Source organism: Sycon ciliatum, chromosome 11 (genome assembly GCF_964019385.1).
Source record: "Sycon ciliatum chromosome 11, ocSycCili1.1, whole genome shotgun sequence".
Taxonomy (NCBI): Eukaryota; Metazoa; Porifera; class Calcarea; order Leucosolenida; family Sycettidae; genus Sycon; species Sycon ciliatum.
Genome location: NC_088653.1, coordinates 6,557,597 through 6,582,540, shown reverse-complemented (window position 1 = coordinate 6,582,540; position 24,944 = coordinate 6,557,597). Strand labels below are relative to the sequence as shown.

Below are 24,944 nucleotides of genomic sequence, written 5' to 3'. Positions count from 1 at the left end.
AATTTTGCACCGGTATGCCATGGCAAAATATGTGGAGAAGCAAATCCCAAACCCAGAATGAGATTCTTGAGATTTAAAGTGGGTTTTTGATCCTCAATTCGGCCCAGATCGAACTTTCAAAAGCCAGCGAGACAGTTTCCGAGGAATTGACTGTAGTGTCGGTCGACTTGCGATTTTTGCCCCCCCCCCTCCCCTCCACAACTCCAACGAATGATGCTCGTCTCAGGGACAACAAAAAAAAAACTTTTCCTACGACCCTTCTTATTCGTTGGTTTTAGGGAAAGATGTAACCGGTTTGATTTGTTCCTACTTCTTTTACAGCCCATATCTAGAACATTACGATGCCCATCCTGCCATTAGCTGTAGTTTATTATCTATCATTCAGTGCTAGACCAGTTTTTCACCGATACCAAGAGTACATAACCCCCAGAGTGTGCATTGCCGATCCAGCTCTGCATAGGGTCTTGGTCGAGCGGAATTGGATCTTCTGATGTCATTCGTACACTCCACAGCAGCACAAGGCCGGTCTCGAGGCAGGGCACCATTGTTTTTGATACGAGAGTACCCGCGACTCCCCGGGTTCCCGTCAGATGTGTACGGTATTATGACGCAAAGATCCGATTCCGCTCGACCAAGACCCTATGCAGAGCTGGATCAGGCGTTGCACACTCTGGGGGGTTATGTACTCTTGCCGATACTAGTAAGTGTAAGGCTGCTGGAAACTTCAAGGTGAAGTGAAAATTGTGGGACAGGTTTAGTGTGTTGCTGTGCACAGTATGGCTAGCTGGGGCTTGACAGCAGGGGACATCACCTACAGATTGCTGGCTTTAGGCTGATAAAGAAATCATTGACAACGGGTGCATTGTGCTTTACACCTTTGATGGATTGATCTTCAACAGTGAGTTTCTATAAAGGTGTGCTGCATAGTCCTGCTTTGGCTGGCACCAGAGGGTTGTATCTGTGTCCATAAGAGGATACGGCACTGATTTCCGCGCAACTCAAGCCAGGGCATCTGTACCCGTTTCCCTTACATTCATTTCTTTAAAACTTAGGATGGTTCATTTAACAGTTTCTCATTGCCACTCAATGTGGGGTCAGGCGAAGTGTGCTGTCATGACGCGTCGAGGATTTCCTGGGTGACTTGCTTTGTTTTGTATTATTTTGGAGGTATTTGGCCTTTTTAATATCCTGTCTGCGCATGCGTGTGGAATGTGTGTGTATCCATGTTTTGGCATATATCGTGCGTCGGCTTACAATTATGTGTGTTGCTGTGTGTATGGGTTTGCATATCGTGTTTTTGTTTCTAGATTGTTTCTTTCTCATCACCTGAGCTGGACGACATCATTGTTAACCAACCCAACTGGTTGCTCTCCAAGGTCATTGGTCTGATATTTGCACCACCTGGGCTTGACGATGAAGTTATGCTCCACTTCAAAGATGGTGTTGCAAAGGTCCAGGAAGTCCTTGACAAGCTTAACAGCTGCGAGGGAGCAGAAGGCCAAGGCCCTCTGCTGTTGGAGATGGTAATACAACTAGGTGTGTTGCTGCAGGAGAAAGAAAGGATCCTGGCACCCAGCCGTCTTCCGACCGCTGACAACTGCCTCGGCCCACTGGCCAAGAAAGATTCATCACCTCGGTCGGCGTGCGCAGGAGTCTCTTTCACGACTCAGCACTGCTTCTCCACTGCTCTAGTTATCAGGCTGCAGACAGAGCTGTACGCCTATTTCCACGAGCTTCACGGCATTCCTGCTGAGCTCTGGAAGAATCTGGTGGTAGTGACTCCAGTCCATTCTACAGCCCGTGGTTGCATCTCCGTCACGGACAGCCTGCGCCAAGCTGTCGCTGTTGTCCATGCGCCCGTTGAAGATACGCTAGATGGCTATTGTCTGCTGGCTCTGTTGCGCAAGGTGTTTGATAGGCTTGCTGCACAGTATAGCCCGGGCACTAATTACTCCACGAGCATCCTCAGCTCTGCTTCCATTCGTCAGCACCTTCGCGAGCCAAGCGACAAGTTTGATTTCGCTGTGTACGATGCAGAGCAAGTCCGAGCGTCCGTAGCGACACAGGATATTCTCTCAACTACCTACAGTTACGATGATCATGCCCCGCTTCTTCTCGAATGGCCGGTCAACCATGCTTCACTGCTCTCTGCAAAGTCCTTTGAGTCCGTCCGAGAAAGCCTTGGTGAGTCCGACCTGCCTGCACTAGCCACCTGCCTGGGCCTTACATCATCATCTTCATCACGTGGGCACAGTAATCATCTACGCGCTGCAGCCGCATTGGTCCACAGCTGGGCAGTTACCGACTACCATCACACCTTGACAAAGCTCCACCAGCTGCTAGTGAAATCACCGAACGCCAAGCGCTTTGCAAAGATCTGCAAGGTGCTACGGCAGCATGAAGATCTGGTGAGTTTGATCGCCTGTTGCGTATGCCCCTCTCTCTCAGTCTCTCTCTCTCCCTCTCTCTCTCTCTCTCTCTCTCTCTCTCTCTCTCTCTCTCTCTCTCTCTCTCTTTCTCTTTCTCTCCTCTCTCTCTCTCTCTCTCTCTCTCTCTCTCTCTCTATCTATCTATCTATCTGCCTCTCTCTCTCTCTCTCTCTCTCTCTCTCTCTCAGTCTCTCTCTACTTCCCCCCCCTCTCTCTCTCTGCCTATGTGTCTCTGTTGATGTATGCAAGTTGTTCTATCATTTTACTCAACAAAACATCTGTAACCTACCATTACGCAATGCACAATGTATTCTCGGCCGTGTACCTCTCATTGATTTGACTCTCAGTGGTGTGGATGATATTGACACTAGCTGATGTTGATATCAAAGCCATGTTTGTTGCTTGTTTGTATATTTGTTACTCTCCTCACTGCAGCTGGCCACCGATTTCCCAGACATATTCCGGAAGCGTCGGGTGCAAGCCATCCAGCCGGTCTCTGCCGGAGCTATTTCCTCGACTGTTCAGTCAGACTCCGCGGAGAGCGTTTCTTCTGGCAGCCAGTCACACTCTGATCAAGCCAGTCAGTCCACTGCTGCTCGGCAAGATGATGCTGGTAAAGTTGAATGTGCTCAATACACCATGTGTGCTCCCTGTATGCTAGTGTTAGTTTACTTGTGTGCAAATGTCTACTTCACACTATCTTGCTACACAACTTGATCCATGGGCTTGCTCAGGTCTCAAAGAGAACTTCTGTTTGCATGGGATTCTATACGAAAAAATGAACTATTTTCTCTGTGGATAATGAACACATGACTGGTTAGGTATGTGTGTTATGCTAACCTTGATGATTTGATACCCATTCCTATAATCGAATACTTCTGCACAGAGACAGGGATAGTTTTAAAATCTGTTTTCTGTTCTTTCCTGTTGAATGTATCAGGCCATGCTGAGCATCACACTGGTCATGGCAGCTGTGGGATTTTCCTATCCACTTCACCACTGTAAGTTCTACGCATGCATTACTCAACAATGAAGTATAGAACCGTTGAATCAGTCCTAGGTAAAGTTCAGTGAAATGTACTGCACCATTTCCAACATAATGAGTCAGCCCGGCCCAGTGAGTGAGATCTCAGACCATGATTGTGCAATGACAGGTATATGTATCATGATCAAGTCCTGACTTGAAGAGGATTGCTTCAACTGTGCTGTACACCACAGTGAGTTGGGAACACGAGGTGTGGAAAACAGGGCAACATTGATGCAGAAAGTGGGTTTTCACCTTTCCCATAATTATATTGTTGGATCTGAATTTTCCTCTCCATCCGTAAAAAAGCGGCATCTGACACCTTTGCATGTGCTCTTTTCATGTAGTCTTTTCATGTGGTATTTTCATGTGGCGGTGTCGTCATCCCTAGAAACCAGAAATGTCTTATTGAGCTGTGTAGTTCCCAGATCCTATTTAAAACACCCTTCCCTATTTGAAGTACATAAGCAGAAGAAAGTAGAGATCGCAGATACGCAACCAAACCGCCTATGCAATTGTGTTGAGAAACACAACCAGTTTAGGAAGTTTTGCTTGTACAAGGCCACCACCATGCCTGAGATACCAGGGTGGCAGATGTAGCACGTGACAGCGAGGGTAACTTAGTATCACAAGCAATGCCTGACAAGGTGCAAACCTCGTTAGCTGCATCTATGTTACCCTCACTACGAATACAGTGTAGTGAGTACACAGTTGACAGTGGTTGTCAGAGCAGTTAACTGCATGTAAAGTGGTTCACGCTTGCATCACAGCATTTGTTAACACAGTACACGCTCATGGTGTCAGCACTGGTCTTGAACTCAGACCCTTGGGATTCGCAGGCAAGCCCACAACCACTCCGCCAAAGTACTGGTCAGTAGGCAGTGGCAATAATTTCCCTACACTGCTTGCTTAATGACATGACCACTTTTTCGCCCGACCACGTTTTTTTGAAGGCCCTGCAAGGCTGCATGGCCTACACCAGGGAGTCGTAGGGGTCGTACGACTTCCTGGCTTGCACCAGGGAGCCCTACGCGTAACACATGCGAGTGTACGTGCATATATGGCTACCGGTATGGCCTACGACCATGTATACTGTGTGGTGCACATCCACGGACGCTTTTCGCTTTCACGCCTTCGCTGATCCGCTGCTTTTTGTGTTCCACTTTTTCCAAAGAATTTTCGTAGTTATGTGTCTTTTTCCTCTCTGGTTGCTGCTTGTGTGGACACCATGGAGGCTCATCAGCCTTGGAACATTGCTTTTCCAAAGCGAAGTTTCGGGCGAACATTGATCGTTGAGCGTCCGTTTCAACCAGCTTGGTTCGATAAATTCAACTGGTTGCACTACGACGAGTTGACGAATTCTGTGACCTGCCATTTGTGTTCCTTTGCTGATCAGCAAGGGAAGCTGAAAGCGCCATCGAAGGGCTCGGCCTTCATTTCTAAGGCCTTCAAGAATTGGAAAGATGCCACGGAGGGGTTCCGCCGGCACGAAAAGTCGCTGTGTCATATCGACGCTGTCCAGGTGATGCTTGTGCTACCGCAGACTGTCCCGGACGTTGGTGAGGCGCTAAGTCAAGCCCATGCCAAGGAGAAAGCCCTGAATCGGCGAATGTTCGTGAGAATCCTAGAGAACATGACGTTTTTGGGTCGCCAAGGTCTTCCCTTGCGTGGCCACGGCGACGCAGAGTCGAACTTTATGCAACTGCTGCAACTACAGAAGCTACATACTCCCGATTTGCGTGCCTGGCTGGAGCGACGAGTGGATAAGTACTGCTCCCCCGAAATCCAGAACGAAATCCTTCAGCTAATGTCGCATAGCATACTCCGGAATGTGGCCAAGTCCATCCATACTGCTGAGGTGTTCAGCGTAATGGCCGATGAGTGCGCAGACGTATCTAACAAGGAACAGCTGGTGTTGTGCTTCCGTAGGGTTGACCAGGAGTTGGAAGCTCATTAAGATTTTGTTGGTTTGTGCCAGATTGACAACATATCTGCAGATACGATCGTTGCGGCTATCCGGGACTGCATGCTGCGACTCAACCTCCCACTCAACCGTTGCCGAGGCCAATGCTGCGACGGTGCCTCAAATATGGCTGGCCACAGATCTGGTGTCGCGAAGCAGTTGGGAGATGAAGAGCCAAGGGCTCTTTTGATCTCGCCCAACACACCAGGATTCCGTGTGCTGTGCCCGACCCGCTGGACAGTGCGAGGCAAGAGTCTGCAAAGCATCCTGGATAACTAGCTGGTCTTGCAAGAACTGTGGGATGAAGTTCTGGCTGGGAGTGTGCACCCCGACCTGCGTGCTCGCGTAATCGGAGTGAAGGCTCAAATGGAGACTTTCAACTTCTTCTTTGGAATCAGTTTGGCCCGTCTTGTCCTGGCACATGGTGACAACCTCTCTGTTTCCCTCCACAGTTCAACAATGTCTGCTGCCGAAGCCCAGAAAATAGCACGTTTGACGGTGAACACAATCACAAAGATGTGCACAGAGAATTCATTCTCGATGTTCTGGGAGGCTACTGTGGCAAAAGTCACCAGTTTGATGTCTCTGAACCGCAGTTCCCTCGCAAACGCAAACGTCCACAGAGGTATGAAGGTGGAGATGAACCAGCATACCACCCCAGCTCCCCGGAAGGCCGCTATCGGCAGCTGTATTATGAAGTGCTTGACAGTGCCAAGTCCTCCATCCAGACCCGGTTTAATCAGAAGGGCTTCGCTATATACACGCAGATGGAGAACCTTCTCTTGAAGAGTGCCAAAGGGGTTGACGCTACAGACGAGTTCAAGGCAGTGACAGAGTTGTACGGCGAGGATCTCGACTCCAACCTCCTTCTGACCCAGTTTTCCCTCCTTCAGACGCAGCTGACCTCTGATGACGATGTCACGTTTAGGTCTGTGCTGAAGTTCTTGCGGGCTACTCCACCTTTCAGAGGCAGCTTCTGTCTGAAGTTGTGAAGCTGGTGCGCTTGATTCTGGTAAGCCCAGCTACCAACGCCATCAGCGAGAGATCCTTCTCAGCAATGCGGAGAATCAAGACCTATGTCCGCTCCACAATGGGCCAGAGTCGGTTTAATTCAGTCATGCTCCTCCAGACGCACAGGAACAGGACAGATGCACTGTCTGTGGTGTAGTTGGGCCATGCCTTCGTTGATGTCACCAGCAGTGATCACCGCCGCGCAATATTTGGCACATTCACGGATGCTGATCTTGCAGCTAAGTAACCCAGCTAGCAGTTTGCCTGTGATTGCTCTTCTTGTCTTTTTTTCGCGGCTTTGGCTTTCGAACACAGCAGCGGAACCATGCACAGTAATAAATATTATACTTATTGTTTCAATGCATATTGTACGCCATCTGTCACATTTAATTATTTCTTGCCTGCATTTCTTTTCCTCGCTAGTTTTGCTGAGAGTTTTTGTACACCTATTCAATGGTGGATGAGATAACAGGCTTTGAATGCTGTCCATAGTTGTTTTCTTGGAAATAGAAAAACAATGCCAAAAGTGCCCAGAATGCAGGATTTTGCACCCTAATTTCAAAATATTTTCGGAGGTGAGATCCCCCCCCCCCCCCCCAAGAAACCCCCCTGGCCGGACCACCGCCAACGGCGGTGCTACGCGCCTGGGTAAAATGTGTAAAGAGAACTGCGTGCAGAAATGTAGGCAGTGGTGCAGGCAGTAGTGCAGGCAGAAGTGTAGGCAGTAGTGTAGGCAGTAGTGTAGGCAGTAGTGCAGGCAGTAGTGTAGGCAGTAGTGTAGGCAGTAGTGTAGGCAGTAGTGTAGGCAGTAGTGCAGGCAGTAGTGTGGGCAGTAGTGTAGGCAGAATTGCAGGCAGTAGTGTAGGCAGTAGTGTCGGCAGTAGTGTAGGCAGTAGTGTAGGCAGTAGTGCAGGCAGTAGTGTAGGCAGTAGTGTAGGAAGTAGTGTAGGCAGTAGTGTAGGCAGTAGTGTAGGCAGTAGTGTAGGCAGTAGTGTAGGCAGTAGTGTAGGCAGTAGTGTAGGCAGTAGTGTAGGCAGTAGTGTAGGCAGTAGTGCAGGCAGTAGTGTAGGCAGTAGTGTAGGCAGTAGTGTAGGCAGTAGTGTAGGCAGTAGTGTAGGCAGTAGTGTAGGCAGTAGTGTAGGCAGTAGTGCAGGCAGTAGTGTAGGCAGTAGTGTAGGCAGTAGTGTAGGCAGTAGTGTAGGCAGTAGTGTAGGCAGTAGTGTAGGCAGTAGTGTAGGCAGTAGTGTAGGCAGTAGTGTAGGCAGTAGTGCAGGCAGTAGTGTAGGCAGTAGTGTAGGCAGTAGTGAGGAATGGGGGCAGGACTGAGCAGCGTGGGAGGGAGTGGCGCTGCGAAGGACTAAAGGGACCGTCACTTAATTTTTGCCGACTACCCGCAAAAAATCTTTTCGTTTCACGTGTCAGACACGTCAGTGTGCGCCTACGAACAGAACAGATTGCTTGACGTGAAAGGTAGCGAGTCGACTACGTAGTCGCTAGTCGTGATCGTAGGCGCACGCGGACGTGTCTGACACGTGAAACGAAAAGATTTTTTTGGCGGGTAGTCGGCAAAAATTAAGTGACAGTCCCATTAGTCCTTCGCGCGCTTGTGGGAAGGAGTGCTGGCAGGCGTGTGGGCAGGAGTGTGATCAAGAATGCGAGCAGAGAAGTGAGGGGAGGAGTATGAGCGTGTTCAGAAAGGCTGGCAGGAGTGTGATCAAGAATGCGAGCAGAGAAGTGAGGGGAGGAGTATGAGCGTGTTCAGAAAGGCTGGCAGGAGTGTGGTCAAGAATGCGAGCAGAGAAGTGAGGGGAGGAGTATGAGCATGTTCATAAAGGCTGGCAGGAGGGTGGTCAGGAGTGTGGGTAGGAGTGTGGTCAGGAATGCGCGCAGAGACGTGTGGGCAGGGGAGTGTGGGCAGGGAGTGTGGGCAGAGAAGTGTGGGCAGAGAAAAGAGGGCAGGGAGTGTGGGCAGAGAAGGGTGGGCAGGAGAGTGTGGGCAGGAGTGTGATCAGGAATGCGCGCAGAGAAGTATGGGCAGAGAAGTATGGGCAGGGAAGTGTGGGCAGGGGAGTGTGGGCAGGGGAGTGTGGGCAGGGAAGTGTGGGCAGGGAAGTGTGGGCAGGGGAGTGTGGGCATGGGATTGTGGGCAGGGGAGTGTGGGCAGAGTGTACACTGTTCTTCTGAAAGGGGGTCAACTGGGGAAGCTAGGTCCGCTCACACTGTGGCCAGTGACTGTGTGGGTGCACTAACCAAGGATGGCATAATGTCAGCCAGTAAACACACATCCGTGAACCCGGAGCCATGGTAGAGAAAGGTGGGCAGAGAAGTGTGGGCAGGGGAGTGTGGGCAGGGAGTGTGGGCAGAGAAGTTTGGGCAGGGGAGTGTGGGCAGAGAAGTGTGGGCAGGGGAGTGTGAGCAGGGGAGTGTGGGTAGAGAAGATTGGGTAGAGAAGTGTGGGCAGGGGAGTGTGGGCATAGAAGTGTGGGCGGGGGGGGGGGGGGGGAGTGTGGGCAGGGGAGTGTGGGCAAAGTGTGCGGACATGAGTGTGGGCAGGAGTTTGGGCGTTGGCAAGAGTGTGAGCAGGAATGCGCTCAGGAGTGCGGCCAGCAATATGGGCATCTACATGTGTGCGCAAGTATCGATGTATGTCATCAAATAGTTAGTATGTTCCATGTTTGTTCATTTTGAATGTGTGTGTGTGTGTTTGTGTGTTTGTGTGTGTGTGTATGTGTGTGTGTGTGTGTGTGTGTGTGTGTGTGTGTGTGTGTGTGTGTGTGTGTGTGTGTGTGTGTGTGTGTGTGTGTGTGTGTGTGTGTGTGTGTGTGTGTGTGTGTGTGTGTGGTGTGCGTGTGTATCTTCAGCCATGCCATGTGGTCAACGGACGAACGCATTGCAAACCTGTATCAGGAGGATGAAGCGGAGCTCTCTGAAGAAACAGGTGCGTTATTCCTTTTAACATAAGACTGCTCTCTTTATACTGTTCTTATCTATCTGCACTCAACTGCCCTTCAATTTGTGTGCTGTTACCATTGTTGTCTTAGTCTGTCTGTATGCTATATACATACACGAAAACACACAAAAATACATACCTTCTTGCTCTACCTTCTTGCTCTATATACACTGACTTATACTTCATCCCATATTCACCCACATGCAATTGACCATCAACAGAAGTGGTGGATATTGCTAGATATTCACCACTTATTCACCACTTTTCCATACTTACTGTAAAGAGAGCAGTACTCGGTGCTGTATGTCTACACGATCGATTCTAACAAAAAGTTGAACAAGACTCTGTCAGGAACACATGAATCTCCGATTCATGCAAGAACATGCCAGTGTGTAGTGAAGTAACAACGACTTACGTTAGTTCTGCGTACATGTACATGTATGACAAACGTGACTCGTTTGTTGGGCTGTAGGGATGATAGGGTGAATATGGAGAGGTATAAGTATACTTTAACAAACGGCAAGGAGACAATAATTTGATAACCGCAATCAATAAGACAAGCTGAATCAACATTTTGTGTACACTTTATTCATACAATGTGAAACGGTGGAGACAATGTACAATAAAGCGATGAAAATAATATGCAGAAATTGTGTAGAGAAAACAAGGATTCGAACAAGTTTTCGTGCACCACTCATCACGAATCGTTGTTGTACTAAAGGACACTGAAACAAAATGGAGCTATCATAGAAAATCTAAGTTAGAGAAATAACACGAAGAACAACAGCAGTGAAATTCACAAGTGTGAGTTTTAAAAATGAAAGCGAGAGCAAAACGAGCGAGAGCAAAATCTGTATCATCCTGTCCTGAAATGTGCTGGAGAGAAGAAAAATACTGCACGCACCGTGAGAAAAGTACTGCAAGCACCGTGAAGGCAAATTCCACGGCAGGTAGATCTACCAAGGTGTAGAAGTATTGAAACAATCTCGTTATTGTCAGGTACCTTGGTGTAGAAGTATTGAAACAATCTCGTTACTGTCAGGTATCTAGGTGTAGAAGTATTGAAACAATCTCGTTATTGTCAGATGTGAAAACTGTGCCTTCATTCATAGCAAAGTCAACCAGAGTGTTCTGGCAGCATGCATTATGAGGCAAATGCACAACTTAAAAGCTTGATGTCGATAAGGACGCGTTCAACCGATAAAACAAGTAAAGAATAGTATGAGTGAGGCAGAGGATACGAAACAAAAAGAGAAGAATATGATGAATCTAAAAGCAAAATTTCCTAATCAATTTTCATGAAAGATTTATCAGGGAAAGCTTTTATCTCCTCGTTGTTTATTTAATAAAATTGACGGGCTGGAATAGTTTCTAAGGGTATTTGATCATTTGACGTAACAGGCACTTTGTCTGCAGAACATTTATACTGCCTTTGCTGCTTTGGCAGAAACAGTACCGGATCAGATTGTACATTGGCCTCAGCAATATATGATCACGTTCTTTTCTGCTTTTCAGAGACGTTCTTGAAGAACCCATTCAAGCACGCCATCTTCATTGCTGATATCCACATCTGGCTGCAATCACTAGGTGCTGCTGGCCTACGTGGCAAAGCGCAGAAGCACGGCTTCTTTACGGATCTTGCTCAGATCAACAAGCTTATGATCACTGAGCAGTACCGTGGTAAGGAAGCCCACAACTGTGAGCTGCTGGATATCATCATGGCACAGGAACGTGATGGCTACATCAAGCTGTGCAACATCGTCAAGGGTTATGGACAACTGTACACAACACGGCTTGAGCAGATGAACAGTTTGCTGACGGAGAGTGATCGAGTCTAATCAGGTCAGTGATCAGCACACTCCTATATGATTATATCACCACTGCCGGTTGCCATGACAACTGCTTGAAAATTGTTTGGCCGCAGTGATAGCTTCCTCTTGATTGATGTAACACCTATGTGTAGATCTACTGCACCTCACTTCCTAAGTCACAGCGCATTGCACCAGTCTTTTCGGCTGGTTTCCTGAAAGTCCTTTGCACGAGTGTTTCCCTCAGGACTTGGTGTATATTTTGATTAGCTCCTTTGCCCGGTCCTCTGTGAGCTTCAAAGTGTGTCTGCCAGATTGGTATCATGTTCTGGAGATGTCTACATGAGCTGTAGTTTCTTCGTCAGCGATTTGCTGCTGATAACTCTTCACTGGGCGCTGTAATGTGCGAGCATTGAAATTCAAGCTCGCGAAGCACTTTTCCAGCTTTTCTATCACTCCCTGCGGTCAACCATTCTCGCCACCAGACAGCTGGAAGTAAGCAGAAAGTGTGTTCTCCTTCGCTCTGAAATGCGAACATCCCGACTTATTTTATGGACTGGAACAGAGGTTGCAGCGTTTTCTTGCGCTGACGGAAGTGTTCGTTGGCGCCAGCTCCAGTGAAAAGACTCAAACGAACCGATCGCAACTTCTGTGATGATTTGTGCTGCCATGTCGTCGGAAGCAATGCACAATGGTTGTGTTAGAACGGTGAATCGGTGCTTCCATGCCGTGTAACACAGGCAGAACACCGAAAAATCAACTTATTATCAAAATGCGAAGATATGCGCCAATTTTTACTAGATGGACCAAGTATGCACTGAAGTGTGTTTAGTGCATGTGTGTGCATGTGTGCGTGCATGAGTGAGTGCGTGTGTGCGTGCGTGTGTGGTGTGTGTGTATGTGTGTGTGTATGTGTGTGTGTGTGTAAGCATTTGGAAGTTGGACTAGTTTCGGCTCCACAAGCCAGTGTGTCCTTACTATAATATCTTTCATGACTGAGGTTGTTGGTATGTCTGTTGGCTCTGGGTTGCTAGTACTCAGTAGCCGAGGCTGGTTGGTAAAGTAACTCCATTTTCACTTCAAGGTACCAGTGAATTTAAGTGTCTGCTTCTATCAAAGCAGGGTGCTGTCTACACTGGTTACCCCAGCAAGTTTAGGATGTGCATAGGTAACTGTCTTTACCGTTTTATGCAGATGTCCTCCATGTGGTGTAGACCAGGTGTGCATTGGTGGTCGATTCACCTGGCTTCGCCAGTTGTGTGGATTAGAGAGTTATCTGGCGCAAGTCTTGATCTGTCTCATTCAGATTTTGTTCGCTATCCTTGCTTTTAGGGAAAATCTGTGGGTGCACGTCCAGTGCATTCGCATATTTTTGTGCTTCTTTTGCGACGGGCGTATTCATGGTACATGGTGTGTGTATGTGTGTGCACGTGTGTGCGTGTGTGTGTGTGTGCACGTGTGTGTGTGTGTGTACATGTATTTGTGTACGTGTGTGTGTATAAATGATGTGTACATCATGTATTTGTTTGTTTGTCACATACAGGTTACAGGTGTCTGCACTCTCCAACCAGGTCATCGTTGTCATGGTCACTGACGCCAGAGTCGGAACAGTGTCTGATGTTTTCCATTATCAATTAGTAGTCATGCTGGCTAGAAATTGGCCATTATGGCAATTTGTTGTTTACTCTTTCACTTGCATAATGTCCTGCATGTTTGTACACCAATCTTTCTCTTGTTTACCTCAGTATTACAGAGAACTATGGATTTTGCGTTTATGTTCACTGACACTTTCACTCGTCTTTTTCAAGTCTTTTTTATGAATGTATGTGTTTGTGAGTGTATGTGTATGTTGAAGGTGTGTGTATGTGTGTGTGTGTGTATGTGTGTGTGTGTTTGTTTGTGCATGTGCACTTCTTGCCGCCTGCAAAATTTGCCTAGCTATTTTTGTAGCACAAAGTGCTTGTGTGTTATGCCATTTCACTTGCTATTCTTCGTCATCAATGATGTCTATGTGTGTATTTGCCCTGAAGTTCCCGTTCGGCTTGCTTTTAGTACTACAACGGAACAGAATACACTGTCATGATTGTTTGCATGTTGAACAGTTCGACTCGTTTTTATCCATCATTTCTGATCACATCATGCTTTGTGCATTTCACTGCAGCTTCACTTGCTAGTCTCCATCATTACCTCATGGAACTATATATGGGTGCGTATGTCACTTGTTTTTTTTACTTTTATTTTTTACATGACACAATTATCATGTTTGTGAACTAAAGCACAGCAGTTTCGCTTGTTATTTTTCTCATCACTAAAACACAGAATTTGTTTGTGTGACTCACAGTTTCTCTCTTTTTTACCCATCATTCCAGACCCCAGTGAGCTTTTTGTCATTATTATTCCCTTGCTAGCCTACATCACTACCGACCTGCAATATGATTGCATGTGTGTGTGTGCAGTGATGTCTTCATTTGTTTTCTGTGGCAGTTACACAACATGATGTGTTTGTGTACACTGCTGTTTCGCTTGGATCATTTTTCTTATCACTACAGCACAGAATACGTGTGTGGGAGGGTGTGTGGACTGATCATGCACTTCATTACTTTTATCCATGATGTGAGATCACAGTGTGGTCTTTGTGCAGCTCATCACTGTTTTCATTGCTGTTTTCGTTGCTTTTTCACTGCCAGCTGTTTTTGTTGCTTTTTCATTGCCAGCTGTTTTCGTTGCTGTTGTGTTGCCAGCTGTTTTCGCTGCCGTTGCCTTTCGCTTGCTATTCTACATGGTTGGAGTCGGCAATGTATTTTCATGCTCTGCTGTTTTCTTACTTTGTTTTCTGTGGCTGTAAGGAACACACTTTGTCGGAACAGCAATTTACTTCGCATGCCTTCTTTTTTAATTACAGCACAGAATGTGTGTGTGTGTGTGTGTGTGTGTGTCTGCACTGATCTTGCACTTGTTTTCCTTATCATTGCACAACATGATGCGTTTACACTTTGCCAAGGTTTACACCATGTACCACTGCTGCAATTGCCTTGCCGGATCATTACGTCATTACGTCATTACGTCATTACGTCATTACGGTACACAACTTGTTAGTGTACGGTGCACTGCACTTTCTCTATTTTCATCATTATTATTCCGAAGTCTTGTTTTTGTTATCCATACCGAGACCCGACCTTCACAGTGTGCCTGTGTGCTGTTTGCTGCTCAATGTGTTGTGCTTCATGCAATGTATGAGTGCGGTGAAGCTGGTTACTGATCTGTTTTCACCTGTGTGTGCACTGATGGTGACTAAAGTTCAGCTAATCACTATGTAAATCCCCTTTTCCATCGCTCTCAAATACAGCAGGGACATGCTGAAGGCTGACATTTGATAATGACAAAATTGGTCAGAGGAGAAACGACGTAGGGACAGAGAGATGGCTGACTATGTACTTCATGATAACAGGAATCAGAAATAGAGCATAATTGTTTAAAGATGACTGCATGTGTGAGAGAGTAGTTATCTACGAAGTGCCTGTTGTCCTGGTAACTAATCTCAGGTAACAAGGACTTATCCTTAAGGCCGTACTAACTATATGATGATTGTATTACATGTGTACTTAGGTGTTGCACTGCACCATGCATTTTACACACTACACAGTACAGTACATGTGTACTTAGGTGTTCCACTGCACCATGCATTTTACACACTACACAGTACAGTACATGTGTACTTAGGTGTTGCACTGCACCATGCATTTTACACACTACACAGTGCAGTACATGTGTACTTAGGTGTTGCACTGCACCATGCATTTTACACACTACACAGTACAGTACATGTGTACTTAGGTGTTGCACTGCACCATGCATTTTACATACATGTACTACACAGTACAGTACATGTGTACTTAGGTGTTGCACTGCACCATGCATTTTACATACTACACAGTACAGTACATGTGTACTTAGGTGTTGCACTGCACCATGCATTTTACACACTGTACAGTACAGTACATGTGTACTTAGGTGTTGCACTGCACCATGCATTTTACACACTACACAGTGCAGTACATGTGTACTTAGGTGTTCCACTGCACCATGCATTTTACACACTACACAGTACAGTACATGTGTACTTAGGTGTTGCACTGCACCATGCATTTTACACACTGCACAGTACAGTACATGTGTTCTTAGGTGTTGCACTGCATCATGCATTTTACACACTACACAGTACAGTACATGTGTACTTAGGTGTTGCACTGCACCATGCATTTTACACACTACACAGTACAGTACATGTGTACTTAGGTGTTGCACTGCACCATGCATTTTACACACTACACAGTGCAGTACATGTGTACTTAGGTGTTCCACTGCACCATGCATTTTACACACTACACAGTACAGTACATGTGTACTTAGGTGTTGCACTGCACCATGCATTTTACACACTACACAGTACAGTACATGTGTACTTAGGTGTTGCACTGCATCATGCATTTTCCACACTACAGAGTACAGTTTATCACAGAAATAACTACTTGCCGTCATTCCATAATATTATACACTAGTACATGATGACTGAGCAGTCGTGGCCAAAGAAATCCAATTGGCCAACCCGCGTGACGACAGCAGTGCCTCATGCGGCCGCTTCGGCCCTCAGATCAGTTTTAGGAACGTGCATGGAGTCATTGGAGTGCAAACGTGGCGCTACTTTTGACTTGTGGGTGTGATTTCTTTGGTCACGACTGAAGTACATGTTATGCTGATGCATAGACCGATTCCGACAATGTAGGAAAGGAAGTGGCTTTCTTTTACATCACACCAAGCCCTACCAATGATGTATGACATATTTCAAAGGTTAGCACCAGAGTGCGCCGGGAGATAGCTTATGGGACGGGTCCAGATAGGTTGGCTGTTCCCGTAGGGTGGAGACCAAGAGAGTAGCCAACAGATCGTCTCTATGTATGACTGAATGACACGATGTGTGTGACTAGGACCAGTTCCAGTACAGCAGGGTACAGCAAGGATCCATCATCATTGAGCAGTTATCACACTTGCTACATGCACTGACATCATCATTGAACAGTTATCACACTTGTTATGCACTGACATCATCATTGAACAGTTATCACACTTGCTATGCTACGTTATTCGCCCGTACAAGAGGCTTTGTACAAGCATAATTGGCGGCCTATGAGTGATAGGTATGCAGCTGGAGGTACAGATGTACATGTTCAAATGAAGTGATGCTTCGCAACTGGTCTAGAGCGATAGGTTTGTGCCTCTTGCCGGATTTCAATGAGTGCAACTGTAGTTAGTGTTATTGTGCTGTACAAGCGTTTAGCAGCTTACCAGGTCACCAAATGTCATAGGTACCTCTCTTCAGTTTTGTGATCAGAAACTGCACGTTCCTACAGTCAAATCTCTTAAATCCTTTGAGAGAAATTTCGAATTGTCATGTATTCCCCCATTCTGTTCTTTTATTGTTGGTGTTCTGATTTGCACAAGTTTCTCTTCCTTTTCTTATTTTTCTTATTTTTGCCATGGCTGGCTATAATCGCCCTCACATCCTCCTTGATTGGCCTTGGCCACGAGTGTGTGCGCAATAATAATAAATATTAATATTACCCGCCCGTCACTATTAAATAGAAAAATAGAAATTTTTTATATTTTTCTTCCAAAATTCTACACAGCGCAAATTTCCTTACCACTTCCATGATTATAAACTGTAGATCGCCAGGTTAATGATATTCAGCATCACCTCAGTTACAAACATGAGTGTAGGTCGAACTGTCATGTTTCAAATATTTTCTTCACCCTTGCCACCCCCCCCCCCCCCCCTCACCCCGAAGACTACAACTGGTGAAATTTTAATTTTTGCCTTAACTTCCCCTAGGGGAACTCCACGAAAAAATGAAAATTTGATAGCCTGTAGAGTTTCGGGCGCTGAGTCGAATGGTCTTGGTCCGAAGTCTCTACGAGAAAGCGTTCTTGAGATATTTCAATTTTAGCCACGCCCCATACCAATGTATGTGTGACGTCATTGTGGCAATGTGCGAAAATACTTGGATTTTGAATCTCACTTTCTTCAGGACGAAAGTCACTTCAGAAAGTAGTTTGCCAAGTCGCCTGAGCCGCTGCAATGCCAAATTGTTGTGTTGTTGATTGTGCCAGGGTAAAACTGGAGTTTGGGTACTTGTGTATCTACTGAAAAAGGATGAGCTACTTCTGGACAGCCGGGCATCGGCTGGCCTGTCAAACTGCACGGATAAGCCCTGTGACCATTGATTTGACTGTCTCGACCAGCACTCTATGTGGTACGGTATCTGTGCACCGTATGTGCCGGATACGGTGTGGATATGGAGATTCCATACATGTACGCCGGAGCCATCTGGCTGGATTTAACGGCCGTTATTTTCGCCTGGTTTACTCTGAATTTTGGCATTTTATATGTTTTTTTTCGGATTTATTTCCAAATTTGAATTTGAATGTGAATTTCATGTTTATAAAGTCGTGTTCGCTCATTATCCACATGTCCTTTGCGTCTCTGTGTTTTTCACTGTTTTTATTTGACATTATCTTTCTTTACGGAGTTGTTGTTCCTGTTCATTTTGCTACTCTTTCTTTTTCCCTCCCCTTATTTTTATTTATCGCCTTGGTTGGCAATCACCCACTCTTAACATTGGCCGGTGTTTCCACCGAGTCTTGAGATGTTGTAATAAATATTTATATATATAAAAATTATACTGTTGTGAATTCCAGCGGAAATCCAAGAGAGCTCGATACCGGGAAGGTAGAGCCGTGACACACTAGTCAGAACAACAGATGGGTGGTCAGTCACAACTTAAAGTTTCATGCCAGTGACTGATCAAGCCATCTGTTGTTCTGACTAGTGTGTATAACAATTTATATAATATATATTCGCCGGAAGTGGTCAAGTGGTTACCCGATGCATGGTTACATGCACAGAGATTTTCCTCCAAAATAAATTTGCTGGATATTTTTGAATTGCTAGAATACATGACGTATGGCTATGCACAAGTCCTCGACCAAATATGCTTGCGCATATTTCCGCATATTTTGTGACACAGTTCATATATGGCATATTGAGCGACAAAGGGAATATTGGAATGAAGCCAGCATATAATTCAAATATTCTGAAGAAAATGAGGAAAAGTCATTCATATTATGGACAAAATGCGTTCAGAAATGCCTTTTATGAATGAATTTGGAATGGTTGAGGCGTTTGCTACATTCACCCATGGATGAACACTATCATTACGGTTGCTGGGGACACACCCCAGCCATACTATTCCGCATGTGTTTTGATTTGCACCATAAGCATGATAGCCGTGAAGCCAATGAATATTCCAAGGTTGTAATTTTACTGAAATGATCTACACTTTCTGCTTATGTCGAGCATATTTTGGCATATTTTGGCATATCTTTTTGTATATCTTGCTAAGCCTTTGGCATATTATGGACGTTTTCCCTGATATGCGACGAGCATAATATGCTCTTTTTTTTAGCATATTTGGGCGAGGCCTACTATGCACCGTATGAGGAAAACCCTGCGGCCTGATTAAGGGAGTCGTAAAATACCCGGTATTTTACGACTCTCTGGCCTGTCTCATGGAATCTCCATATCCATACCGTATACATGTACAGTCATGTTGTTTAACAGAGTGAAACAAACAAAGCAACAACAATAACAATACAACAATAATTCAACATGTGTAAACTAGAACAAGGTTTAGATATGTATCTAACACCTTGTACATGTATACAATCATGTACATGTACGTAACGGATATGGAGATTCCATGATTCCGAGGGGTTCTTCAGCTCCTTATAAGAACGATTGTCGGCCCCAACAGCCTGTGCAACTTGCATTGACTCTGAGCAGTTTCAATTGTTTCTCATTCGTTTCTCTTGATTAACCGCAAAACTGAAACACTTCAACGTTCCCTTCAGTATTGAAAATGGCCGCTCCCCGTAAATTTATTATTCCACCTGAGGAAGTATTGGATTACAACGGTATGCTCGAGGGGATAGTATTCCTTGACACCATCATCATCGAGTTCTGTCAGGGGCGTGGAATCGAGCTAGTGGCACGTTATGGCTTGATTGCTAACGTTCATGTGTGTCCAACGTGCAATCAACGCTGTACCTTTTCAGTGTATAACGGAGGCATTGATGGATATCGTTGGCGATGCCAACGTGACAGCTACGTCAAGAGCGTTCGTGTTGGCTCATTCTTCCAACGGAGCCATTTGCCTCTTGATTTATTGATGAAGATCATCGTCTTCTGGGCCAAGCAAGAGCCGCAGAAGGAAATTACAAGGTGTTACAAGGTGACGGAGAAGCCACTCCTTGATTGGTATAATTTTCTTCGAGACGTGGCAGGTGAGTACCTCACCAATAACCCATACCATCTCGGAGGCTTCGATGATGAAGGCAAGCCTCGGGTGGTGGAAATTGACGAGTCGAAATACTTTCACCGGAAGTACCATCGCGGTCAATGGAGAGATGGCCACTGGGTCTTTGGTGCAATCGAAAGGGACACCGGAACTTGCATCATGCAAGTTGTTCCGGATCGCACGGCAGCAACACTGACTGCCCTAATAGCTCAGTGGCTCCTCCCCGGGACACGCATCATGTCGGATGGATGGGCCGCATATGCCAATCTCTCGACGATACATGGGGGCATCTTTCAACATGATGTTGTGATTCATGAAGCTAACTTCGTGAACCCCAATGACCGCGATGTCCATACCAACAACGTGGAGAATATGTGGATGAGAGCAAAGCGGCAGCTGAAACGCATGTTCGGAACATCTGACACCTTATTTCCCACATACTTGGTGGAATTTATGTGGCGTGAGCGGTTCAAGGAGCACCAGGATCGGTACTTCGAATGCATGGTGCATTGCATTCGACAATCATACCCTGTGCCATCCGCTTGACCAGTGACCACATCTATTTTCAGTTCCGCTTTCCCAAAATGTTAAAATAAATTTTGTAGAAGAGGTGTTCTGTTTTGGGTGTGCTGGTGCATGAGTTCCCACGGGAATGGATGGACATCCTTTTTGTCAAATATCCGGCGATTGGCCGCGGGAAGTTAGTTGGGAATTCCGGCCGTCGCGGGAAGAGCATGATCTTTGCTTTTAATAGATTTGGGGTTACTTTGAGATTGATGAAGAATGGGAAAACCAAGTCACAAAGTCTTTTCTTCGCTTGTTCTCCTGAGCAATCTAAAACTTAGTGCAACTAAAAGCAAGAATCATTGTAATCGAAAGAAGAATAGAAAATACTTCAAAATAGCCCAAGTACTTAGTTTACAGTGTACTTCAAAATACTCGCTACCTTTCCTAGGGAAAACAGCCTGAATCATGACTTGTAGGCAAAGTTTGCCGGTAATTCTCTAAGCAAAATATCGGGAATTTTTACAGAAAAAAATCCATCAATTTTGAAGTAAAGTTTCGAAAATATCACGAAACCTGGAAGATCTACCGAAATCTATCTAACCGAAAAAATCATATAAAATGCCAAAAATTCAAAGCAAACCTGGCGAAAACAATGACCGCTAAAACCAGCCAGATGGCTAACATGTAATCTCCATATCCACACCGTATCCGGCACATACGGTGCACAGATACCGTACCATAATGTGCTGGCCGAGACAGTCAAATCAATGGTCACAGGGCTTATCCGTGCAGTTTGACAGGCCAGCCGATGCCGGGCTGTCCAGAAGTAGCTCATCCTTTTTCAGTAGATACACAAGTACCTAAACTCCAGTTTTACCTGTGCCAGTATCACATCATCCTCCTGGGGTTAGTTTTCTCAAATTCCCAAAGGATGGAGACCTGGCAAAGCGCCGAGATGTTGCAATGCGTCGTGAAAATTTCAAGCCTATTTTCGCAGCACGAGCTATGTTTGCTCGCTGCATTTATGATCCAGAGGGACTTGAGAGCTGAGTTTTGACGAGTACGCCGTCCAGGAAAGCCCTCATCAGTGTACCAGTGCCCTCCGAACCGTGAGCCTCCAGCAAAGCGAACTCAACAAGCTGCAACTGAGAAAGCAGGGCGAGATACGTCCCATCAGGATCAGAAGAGTACATCACCCCATCAACTCCGACTGCAGCTAGCTGATGAACGATATTACCCCAGTAACTTTGCGCATACCAGTACTCAAACTGTGCACATCTGTCATCAACTGGGACGCAAACAGACAGACCCCCAGCAAGTACGAAGGTTACAGAACTGTTTGCTTGCGATGTGCAGGCAGCATGCGCGACGAACTGTCTCACCAATCCTGCCAAACTGAACCAGTGTAAGTTGATTGCGTGGATATGTCTCTATTTATAACAGCTACCCTACTTCTAGGCATGGTTGCATGAATACCATATCACTCAGAGCAGTTGTTAGAAGTCTGGACAGCCTTGGAATAGTGCAAGTAAAGTGAAACAAAAATATATTACACTCCGAGTTCCACGCTTGCGGGATCACCAGGCCAAAAAAAATCTAATTTCGAACAAGGAATGGGTTCTGGTTGTATGCGAAAGAAAAGTAAGTGAAGACCTATTGTGCAAGGAATACAGTGGGAACTACACATATTATACACATGCACTCACACCATCACCCACATGCGCGCGCGTGCGTGTGCGTGCACACACACAAACACAACAACACACACACACATACGCACCCACATACTCAAACTCACTCGCACGCACGCTAGCCTAAGGATAGTACATATGCTGTAGTAGTGGTATACTTAGTGAAATGACTATGTGTACATCTAATGACGCCGCCACTCCACGCCAGAAGACAACAAACATCTGCTGCAACATTTTTGCTCCCGTCTCTTATGGGCAACACAGGGAATGAAACGAACAATGCAATTGAGAACAAGAGTCGTCCTGTACGGTGAAGTTTCCATTTTCTCATACAGCAGTATATTGTCTAAGCAAGTGTGTTTTCTCCACATTCTTTTTGCCATGCAGGTATATCACAGTGTCATGCCAAACTACATTCTCAAACGCATTCGTTTCTCAATTCTGGGGATGATTGGACACGCACATCTCGCAGCTCTTGACGACGTCAATGTCAACCGTCGCCACAGCACAACCAAAAAGACCGCGATAGGAAGGTATAAAGTCCAGTTCTCAAAGCATAAAGAAGACTGTGGCCAAATAGAAAATTATACGACAGAAAGAGCTATGAGTATGTTGACAAGCTCATGTGTGAGGTGGTAGCGGTTGCAAATGGCAACCTCCATGTTCCTGCCTTGGAGAAGCGTGTTTCCCTGCCAAATTCCAGGTGGAAGCCTCCTGAGAAGGCTGAGGTGGTGCAGGATTTGGATATCTTTGCCTGATGGTATTCACAACGCAGGCTGGAAGACGACAACGAACGTGCTTGCCCAATTTGCTGTGTACATAGTGTGTACTGCCTGTGTGCCGCATAGCGTAGAGATCTACACAAACACAGAATGTCATATGGAATGTGTATGATGAGTGCTTGTACACATACCACATTGCTGTACCGTAATAATTATTATAGTCAAATACTCATTTACTCTACATATGCGCTGTATTGCACCTACCGGTACCTACCTGCACTTTCAGTGCGCGCGCCATACTAATTTAGTGTCCACTGGTACAAAGATGGAGGGTCTTGTAGAATTTACCATAATTGCTGATTTCAAATTGAATTCCAATGATCTGGGGGATGAATACTGATTAGGACGCGTTCGATTACCTACTAGTACAGAGATGTCTTGGTCAGAAAGTACAGATTTCTTACTCTCCTGCCAGAATTTGTGCATTATTTTGGTGTACGCTTTCTTGACCCCACGCTTGTACGTTGCATGCCATGGTATACTAGAAAACGAGTTTATTGACAAAGTCTATCGCTTGAAACGATAAAGTATGGGTTCGGGTGTGATCAAAATTAATGCACCCATAGTGCTCATAAACTGTGTGCAGTGCTCTCTTCACCAACAGAACACTACCTACCATACTTTGTAGATCTTGTACCAATCCAAGGGAAAATGACAAAGACAAATGTGAGTCATGCATGAAAACTTGTGATAGCACGGTCTATAGTACAGAACAACGTTGTTCGTGCTATGCCTGACAACAATAATTAGTTACACACAAAACATTACGCGCATCGATCCTCACAAGATAAGTCAAGACATACTCGGAGCAAAGAGAAATTTGCTTGTGTCATGCATGAAACTTGTGATAACTACCAGTACAATGTCTTTCTTGTGCGACGCCTACTGTAGTGCGCCTGACAACAATAAATTTCCCCCAAAAAATAAGAAAAAGTGTATCATGCTGATACGCGATCCTCACAAGACAAGTCAAGGCAAACTAATTGAGGCTTACCTAATGTCAGACTCTTCTGTCACTGGCATTGGCGGCTTCTGCATGTCGAGATAACCTCGAAGAGCAGTGATGAGCACAGCCTAATGCAAGGATACGATCTCGTAATCTGCGAGGTCCGCTACGCAAGAAACCTTGGGCCGTCTTGTCGACAGCGACGGCAGCATCCTACCAGCAAAATCATTCCCGCGGGCTGGGCATGGCTATACACTTTTGTCCACGCTCGCACCAGTCGGAGTCCCAAACGAATCGAGATTCTGGTGGCCAAGCTACTCGTCTTCTGTCGGACGCAGCTGCTGACGCATCTTCTTCCTCCACATTTGTTACACGCGATGGCAGCTCCTCAGCAGAGTATCTGGGCTCCCTGCCCCAACCATACGCGGCGGTGGGCTGTTGGTCGTCCTCACTGGCCTCAGCATCGCTGCCTTCATTGCTGGGGACAGAGGATTGTTCGGAATCGCCCATCTTCCCTTGAAATACCAACTAAAATTAGTGCTTGTAGACTGGCGAAGAGAAACGACTTTGCCACAATGACGTAGGCAGCCCGTGATGATGTAACCAAATGGCCGCATGACGTCAGGGCGCGGCCCCCGTTTTTGCAATTTCAAAGTGAAATATCTCAAGAACGCTTCGTCGTAGAGACTTCGGACCAAGACCATTCGACTCAGCGCCCGAAACTCTACAGGCTATCAAAGTTTCATTTTTTCGTGGAGTTCCCCTTTAAGTTAGGCCCTTATCACACTGCATTCAAAAGTCGCGTTTGCGTCCGCGTTTTCTTGGGTTTTTTTTTTAGGAAATGCCATCACGTGACGTTATCGCGAGCGCGTTGGTTTCCAGACGCACAGCCGCAGACGCAGACGCAAACCAGGGGGGGGGGGAGGGGGGGGGGGGGTAGTCAAAACCAAATTGCGCAAACGCAGATCGGACTTTCTTTATCGCAGCACTCCCTGCATTGTTTTTGAGTGTTTTCTAGTGATTCTCAAGTATGCTTTTCAAATCTTCATTTCCATCTACTTTCTTTGAAGTCTCGATTTGACTCGCGATGGGAACTGTTTGTGCTTCCCATGGCCGACTGTCGTGAAGCTTTGCCTCTTGAGAAGCGACTACTACAATAATAGACTTTTTTCTAGGAGCTTGGCTCCCTCGACTGGCATCCATTTGTCCAGTGCTGTCGAATCCATCAAGGCAGTATCTAACGCTAGCAGTCAGTGAGTGGAGGATAGAGAACAATGGCCCAGTAGTCTACAGCTGCACCGACTGTGGACAGTTGTGACTTTTTCAGCTCCGTAGTGTTTGACAGCCCAGCCGGCAACAGGCCGGTCTGGAAGTAGGACAGTAGTATTAGTGGCAGTGTAGGGTAGCATAGGGTAGTAGGGT

At 46.1% G+C, this 24,944-nt stretch overlaps 1 protein-coding gene and 1 long non-coding RNA gene across 2 annotated transcripts in view; one reads left to right on the top strand and one right to left on the bottom strand.

Annotated features, from left to right (window-relative positions):
• Nucleotides 1-14,347, top strand: part of LOC135827278 (uncharacterized) — an 86,996-nt gene extending 72,649 nt beyond the window's left edge. The window contains exons 8-13 of the mRNA XM_065339807.1: nt 1,308-2,408; nt 2,865-3,042; nt 3,370-3,430; nt 9,289-9,365; nt 10,893-11,219; nt 12,729-14,347. Of these exons, the coding sequence (XP_065195879.1) occupies nt 1,308-2,408; nt 2,865-3,042; nt 3,370-3,430; nt 9,289-9,365; nt 10,893-11,215 (1,740 nt within the window). The 3' untranslated portion in view covers nt 11,216-11,219; nt 12,729-14,347. The remainder of the gene's footprint in view (nt 1-1,307; nt 2,409-2,864; nt 3,043-3,369; nt 3,431-9,288; nt 9,366-10,892; nt 11,220-12,728) is intronic.
• Nucleotides 14,348-22,322: 7,975 nt separating this feature from the next.
• On the bottom strand, nt 22,323-24,276 carry LOC135827375 (uncharacterized). Its single transcript, XR_010555415.1, has 2 exons — nt 23,571-24,276; nt 22,323-22,651 (listed from the first exon to the last, which is right to left on the bottom strand). It is a non-coding gene; the product is annotated as an uncharacterized LOC135827375 (long non-coding RNA).
• Nucleotides 24,277-24,944: the final 668 nt, after the last annotated feature.